We start from the raw sequence: 7171 nt of genomic DNA, 5'->3' as shown, positions 1-7171 counted from the left end.
TTATTAAAAAAAAAAAAACTAAACATTACCTTGAGGCTCCCTGGCTGAGAGTTGAGAGTGAGAGTTGAGAGTTGAGAGTTGAGAGTTGAGAGGATACTGAAAAATTTACTTTTTTTCCGGTCTTTTTACTGTCGACCAATTAAATTTGATTGCTAAACGGGGATGGGACGACCACGAAATCGGGTTGTGTCAAACCAATTTTTCTGTTTACTTAACACTGATTTGATCGGTCTGCAAAACCTAATTTAACCTCGGACCATTGATTGAGACCCTGACTTGACCGGTTGACAGATACCATGACATTTTAATTTTTGAATTTTTATGAGAAAAAAGCTTTAGGGATTGATGAATTCGTAGAAAAATGTGAAAATCAATTTGAGGAAACTATATTTTTCTTTCCTGTACCAAATCTTGGCTGTAGTATTTTGGCATTTTTTATTTTTTATTTTTTGATGAAAGAAAAAACCGAAATAAGTCACTCTAATAGTAGGAAAAAACTAATAGTACAAGGACCTCTGGTAAAATTGACCCTTGTTTTTCTTCTTGTTTTGAAGATATATCCGATAACGTGGATTCTTTGTTTAGTTTTGGTTCCTTCGAGACCATCAATCTTGCTTTTTCTGTATCAGAAAATCTGTACCTGAAATAAAATCATGAAAAAAAAGAGTGGTAACACGTTTTGAAACTCTTGTTAAGGAAAACGGCAAAACCAGATTGGGTTTGGGAGATTCTTTGAGTAACTGAAAGCTTTGTGCGAGAAGTGAAAACTAAAGAGAATGGGTCAAATATCTCAACATGAAAATCTTTTTTGTTGTTTTTTTCTCTTTTTTGAAGTACAAAAGCCAGAATCCAAAGCGGTGGCCCTTTTTATTTGATGATTATCTTCGGGTTTTTTACCCCAATATTATAAAAAAAAATTTATACATTAAAATAGGTTGTCAGTCAGATTAATTACAAAAATAGTATACTTTTTGGAGTTGTGACTACCTGACAGGCACAACCTATTATTTTATTATTATTATTATTTTTTTGTTTTAAAAAATTATTATTATATTATTTTTAATATTTATATTAATATATAGATAAAAATATGGGTTTTACGGATAAAAAATACCCAAAGCGGTCGAGCATCGGTCAGTAGGCACGACTAGTCATGCTGAGTGTAGGCACAACACCCTGCACATTTCCTTTTCTTTCTTTGCATTTTACAAAAATTGATCTTATATCATTTTGGTCCTCTACTAGGCCTAAAATTAAAATTCAATCTTTATACTTGAATTTCTACAATAATATTTGGTTCTATTTTTATAATTTTTTCCAAATAATTAATATTGTTAATTACTCGATAAAATTTTTGACGTGTTTTTTAAATAAAAATTAGTTTAACAAAATAATGATATGTTAAGTTAGAATAAGTTTTAAATAATAAAATTTCTAACAAACTTGTATTAAAATTTTGTTAATTACTCTATAAAATTTTTGATTAGTTTAACAAAACAATGATATGTTAAGTTGAATAAGTTTTAAATAATAAAATTTCTAACAAAATTGTATTAAAATTTTTGTTAATTACTCGATAAAATTTTGGCGTGTTTTTTAAACAAAATATTAGTTTAACAAAACAATGATATGTTAAGTTGGAATACATTTTGTTAGAAATTTTATTATTTAAAACTTATTACAAACTTAACATATCATTATTTTGTTAAACTAATATTTTGTTTAAAAAACACGTTAAAAACTTTAACAGAGTAATTAACAATATTAATTATTTGGAAAAAATTATAAAAATAGGACCAAATATTATTGTAGAAATTCAAGTATAAAGATTAAATTTTAATTTTAGGCCTAGTAGAGGGACCAAAAGTGATATAAGACCAATTTTTGTAAAATGCAAAGAAAGAAAAGGAAATGTGTAGGTGTTGTGCCTCTGTTAGGCACGACTAGTCGTGCTTACCGATGTGCTCGATTGTTTCAAGTATTTTTATCCGTATAAAACTCATATTTTTATCCATATATTAATATAAATATTAAAAATAATATAATAATAATTTTTAAAACAAAAAATAATAATAATAAATAATAGGTTGTGCCTGCAGTAGGCACAACCTCAAAAAGTATACCATTTTCGTAATTAATCTGACTGACAACCTATTTTGGTGTATAAATTTTTTTTTTATAATATTGGGGTAAAAAACCCATTATCTTCTTTTAGACTATTCTCCAACAAAAACCCCCAAAACCCGGAATCTGACTCTAAAAGGAGACCCAAAATAATTTTTGATAGAGTAAATTAGTCGATTTTTGAAGATAATGGAAAATAGGCTCAATTTTATTTAAAGAAATTGATTGATTTTAAAGATAAAATAATTTTGATAGAGTAAATTAGTCGATTTTTGAAGATAATGGAAAATAGGCTCAATTTTATTTAAAGAAATTGATTGATTTTAAAGATAGAAATAGAAAATATGTTTTGTATACGTATTTGAAAAATAATAGTTAATCTCTCAAGTTATTAAATAAAAGTGTTTTGCAGAATGCATTTTCAAGAAGTCAACAAATTTTTTTATTTTTCTATAAAATAGGTATATTTTTAAAATATTGAAAGGGGTTAAATTTCTAATTATTTTTTAAATACAGTATTTTCTTAAAAAAAACACACACACAGAGCATAATCTGTGTGTGTTCTTGTTATTTTGCAGAAAAGCAACCACCCTATATGTTTAACCATTTCAGGTTCATTCTTTCCTTTTTTTTTGCTACCTTAGTTTAGACACTAGACTGTTATTGGTGTTGACCCTTTCCTATGAAAGTAACCAGCTATAGTGATGTTGACCCTAGCCTTTGTTGGTGTCTTACACCGGGTGCAATCAACCATGTAACGCCCCCTCAGTAACCTGTTACAAATTTTCAAAATGTGATCACATAAAAAACCAACTATGGTAGCTTTAATGGTTATTAACTTTGTTAACTATTAACATTTTGCACCAATAATCTCTGAGATGCTACCTCCTTTTCACAGCTCCCTTCTTGTCAACACTGAAAAAGCTGAGTTGTCTGAGTTTTTCTTCTCTTTTTTTCCTCTTTAAATTTTGCTTTGTCGGGTACTAAGAATGATTTAGAGCTATTATTATCACTATTCTTATTCATGCCCCAGTATTTCTTCATAACCATCTCGCCATTGTTACCAACAAAAAAGCTAAGAGAAAGAATTAGTTGCAGAAACCACAAGTGTAGCTTCTTGTTTCCCGGGGCAGCGCCGCTTTGTTCTTGTTCCTCGTGCGTGTCCAACCCATATCTCGATAAGCCATTTGGTTTTCGTTCCTGGATTATATTTGATTCGATGTTCTTTTTGTTTCACCTTTTCTTCAACCGCCAGTTTCTCTCTTTATGTTTACACTTGATAGTTGATACCCTCTTTTTATTACCGTAAAGTAAGAGTTGCAGGGGATAAATTTTAAACTACGTCAAAATTGACTACTAAAGTGTTGAGCAACCCACGATCACAGGGAAGTCGGTGATGGTTTTTGAATTGTGTTGTTTGCTTTGCATTGAACCCAAGGTACATTCAAGTTTTCGTCTTGGATTTTTTTTTTTAACTAATTGATTATTGCAAGCATTTCCGGGTCCGGGCATCATATCCTTTTTTTAATGTTATAATTTTGTATTGGGATCCTTATTGGTGGTCTGCTGGACCAGAAGTTGGTTCCTCGTATCTATCCATGTTTTTAGAATTGTATATTCATATGTTGAATTGCTGGGTTCCAATCCCATTATTTTACATAATCAACAGAGTAAAAATCGGTCCGTGAATTGGGGGCTTTGAAAGGTATTAAAGGGGGTTCTAGGAAAGTCGTTGAGTTGCATAGAGCTGGTTTTCATGTGGAACATTGGTCTTAACTCTTAAGACATGCTGAGCTCTTATGAGGGAGAAAATGATGTGTTCTTTGATTCCTTGGATTGCTTGTTGGTTGAAGAATCACTTGTTGCGAAACATGGATTAGAGTATGAAATTTGGTTTAATGAGCTGCAAAGTGTGAAGGAGCGACGTGCAAGTTTTCTGCGATCCATGGATCTGGTTGAGTTTACAGAGCCATCAAGGATAAAGGATGTGAAGAGGATCACAGAGTGCAGTGGTGCCGTCCCAAGTTGTTCATTTTTATCTGTCAACAATGGCGAAGGAAGTATTGCTTGTTGCGAGAGAGAAATGACTTGTCAAGCTATTCCTTCGGTTGATGAATCAGAACTAGGACAGAGCTTTGCTCTCGACATTGAGAATGAGACACTTTCCCCTACTAAAGGATGTGAACAAAAGGAAGCTCAAGCATACTTGGATGAATGTGAAATTAATACCAAAAAATTCAAGAAATGGTGGAAACACTTTTTGAGCACGAGGAAAGGAGGAGAAACCAAACGTGCATCTAAGGTATCGAAACATGACATCAAAGTGCATAAGTTGAACAAAATGATGGTTCAGCCCAACAAGAACGGATGCATGGAGTCTACAGCAATTTTTATGGGACAAGAAATACAGGCTCACACCGGCTTCATCTGGACAATGAAGTTTAGCCCGGATGGTCAGTATTTGGCAACCGGCGGTGAAGACGGAGTAGTACGGATATGGCGAGTCACATCAACAGATGCCTCTAGTAAACCTTTCAATGCTGAGGGCGGTTTGGTTAGAAAGATGAACAAAAGAAAGTTCGGTTTTGGCAGAAAAAAGTTGATCCCATCACCAGTTGTTGTCCCTAATAAGATTTTTCAGATTGAGGAGTTACCAATGCAAGAGTTTCATGGCCATGGCTGTGATGTTTTAGATGTTGCATGGTCCAATGCAAATGTGAGCCGATCCTGCAGAAACCTTCTAGTGTATCTGTTTATACTTCAATTCAATGCTCTTTAGACCCCTGTTTTAGCTTTTTTGCTATACTGAATCAACTTTTATTTTTTGCAGTTTCTTGTTTCTTCTTCCATGGACAAAACTGTTCGTCTGTGGCAAGTTGGCTGCAATCAATGTCTAAATGTTTTTTATCATAATAATTACGGTAACTATGGAAGGACTCGATTTCTTGTCTCCTCTGAAATAAATAATGCCATGGTCTAAATTCTGACCATGCTTTTTCTTCGGATGGAAACAGTCACATGCATTCAGTTCAATCCCATTGATGACAATTACTTCATCAGCGGTTCAATAGATGGAAAAGTTAGGATCTGGGGAGTCGCCGAGAAACGAGTTGTACATTGGGTGGACATGCGGGACATTATAACTGCCATATGTTACCGGCCAGATGGGAAGGTACACGCAGTTCTGAATACTCTAATCATTGTTCATCTGCTAAACAAGATTGTTTTGGATTTCGTAACTTTTTAAAATGGTAATCATTTCATGTCCTTTCATTATTCTAGCAGGAATTTGTGGTTGGTTCCATTGCGGGCACTTGCCGCTTTTATGAAGCATCAGGTAATAAGTTATCGCCAATCAGAGTTGTATTATACTACTTGTAGTTGTTCAGTAATCGTTTTCTTGTTCTGGTACAGCACCGAGTGTATTTTCATTTATTTTTTTTCTGTGCAATAGGCATCGGTGTCAATTTGGAGGCAGAGATTCATATTCATGGCAGAAAGAAAACCTCTGGCAACAAAATTACAAGTATTCAGGTTTTGCACTAAAGCCATTGGTGCCATATATATGTCGCTTATCACACTAATATTTTCATTTCAGTACTAATTAGTTTCATTCCAACCTGCAGTTCTCCCGGGATGAATCACGCAAAGTTCTGATAACATGTGAAGATTCTAAACTCAGAATATTCGATGGCATAGACGTAGTTCGTAAATTTAAAGGTATGGTGGATTCAATGTCATAAAACTCCTTTCTAAACATCCATCGAAGATAAAGCAGAATAGGTCAAGCATTGAATAGTAAATATTATCATGACTTGAGCACTACGCTTGGAGTTGAAGGCTATGTAGTTCTTTTTTATGGTTTTGTGCATGTGTTGCCTGCCTATGCTTTAATATATGTGATTATCTCTAATATTTGTCTTGAATCCTTGCAGCGCTGCCAAAGTCAGGAAGTCAGATGTCGGCATCGTTTACATCAACCGGGAAACATATAATCTCAGTTGGAGAAGACTGTCGTGTTTATGTCTGGAACTACAATGACATGTGTCTCCAAACATCAAAACATGCAAAATCTGTTCGTTCTTGTGAGCACTTCTTTTGCCAGGATGTGTCTGTCGCAATACCTTGGTTAGGCCAGGGTCCAGATCAGAGGCACTCGGCACGAGCACCAAGAGAAGGTCGAATGGAGGGTGGTTCCTGGATCAGAGATTCAGAACAGTTCTCCATTGGTAACTGGTTCTCCATTGATGGGTCTGGGTCATCCAAGGGCTCCGCCACATGGCCTGAAGAAAAGCTTCCTTTGTGGGATGCAACAGTTGTGGAGCGTGAGAGTTACACGTATGACCAGCAGCAACTCTGTCACACTGGTGCCAACGACCACATGAGCCTTCCGGAAACATGGGGACTCGTGATTGTTGCAGGCGGATGGAATGGAACAATCAAGACATTCCATAACTATGGATTGCCCGTTAGGCTATAGAAGTTTGGATTCTGTCAGTACAGGTTCATGAAAGCCACTCTTTTTTTGTGGTGAACTTGTGTTAGATCTGGACTGTCCTAGTGTAAGCTCAGTCAGCAGTTGCTTTGAAGTTACCAATATCCAACAATTTTCTTAGTTCGTGACATTATGAATCAATTAGACCAACACTTAGCTTCATAGTTAATGCTAATCTAAATAGATGTACATGGAAAGCTTCATAGTTAATGCTAATCTAAATAGATGTACATGGAAACACGTGTAGTATATTTCCTTACAATTTAGCTGAAAACATATATTTATATAACTATAGAAAAAAAAATCAATTTATGTCATTCGTGCCTGCATGCGTTGTGGATATATTGGATATACTATAATTCAGGCAAATTTTGTATTTTTTTATAATTTTGAAATTTTAGTTTCAATTCAATAGTAGTTAAATTTATTTAGTCAAATGTTACCATTAGTCTTGTGTTATGCATAAATTGTGAATTTAATCCCTATTTTCCTATTTGATCATTTTTACTTGAATGGTATTGTTAAATTCATGGTGGCATTTATTTAAAAATC

The 7171-nt window shown here is 34.0% G+C and overlaps 1 protein-coding gene across 2 annotated transcripts; it reads left to right on the top strand.

Moving 5' to 3' along the window:
• Window positions 1-2891: 2891 nt before the first annotated feature.
• Window positions 2892-6857, top strand: LOC108473009 (uncharacterized). Of its 2 annotated transcripts, XM_053022304.1 has the most exons (8): window positions 2892-3562; window positions 3794-4840; window positions 4955-5045; window positions 5139-5296; window positions 5410-5461; window positions 5579-5658; window positions 5751-5844; window positions 6060-6857. In XM_053022304.1, the coding sequence occupies exons 2-8, from the start codon at window positions 3911-3913 to the stop codon at window positions 6602-6604; spliced, it is 1950 nt and encodes a 649-aa protein (XP_052878264.1). In that variant the 5' UTR covers window positions 2892-3562; window positions 3794-3910; the 3' UTR covers window positions 6605-6857. The 2 variants fall into 2 exon arrangements, with proteins under 2 accessions (XP_052878264.1, XP_017630068.1); XM_017774579.2 differs by having other exon boundaries at window positions 2892-4840.
• The last annotated feature ends 314 nt before the right edge of the window (window positions 6858-7171 follow it).

This window comes from Gossypium arboreum, chromosome 11, assembly GCF_025698485.1.
Source record: "Gossypium arboreum isolate Shixiya-1 chromosome 11, ASM2569848v2, whole genome shotgun sequence".
NCBI lineage: Eukaryota > Viridiplantae > Streptophyta > Magnoliopsida > Malvales > Malvaceae > Gossypium > Gossypium arboreum.
The sequence above is the reverse complement of the archived record's forward strand: the minus strand, read 5'-3'. Positions and strand labels throughout refer to the sequence as shown.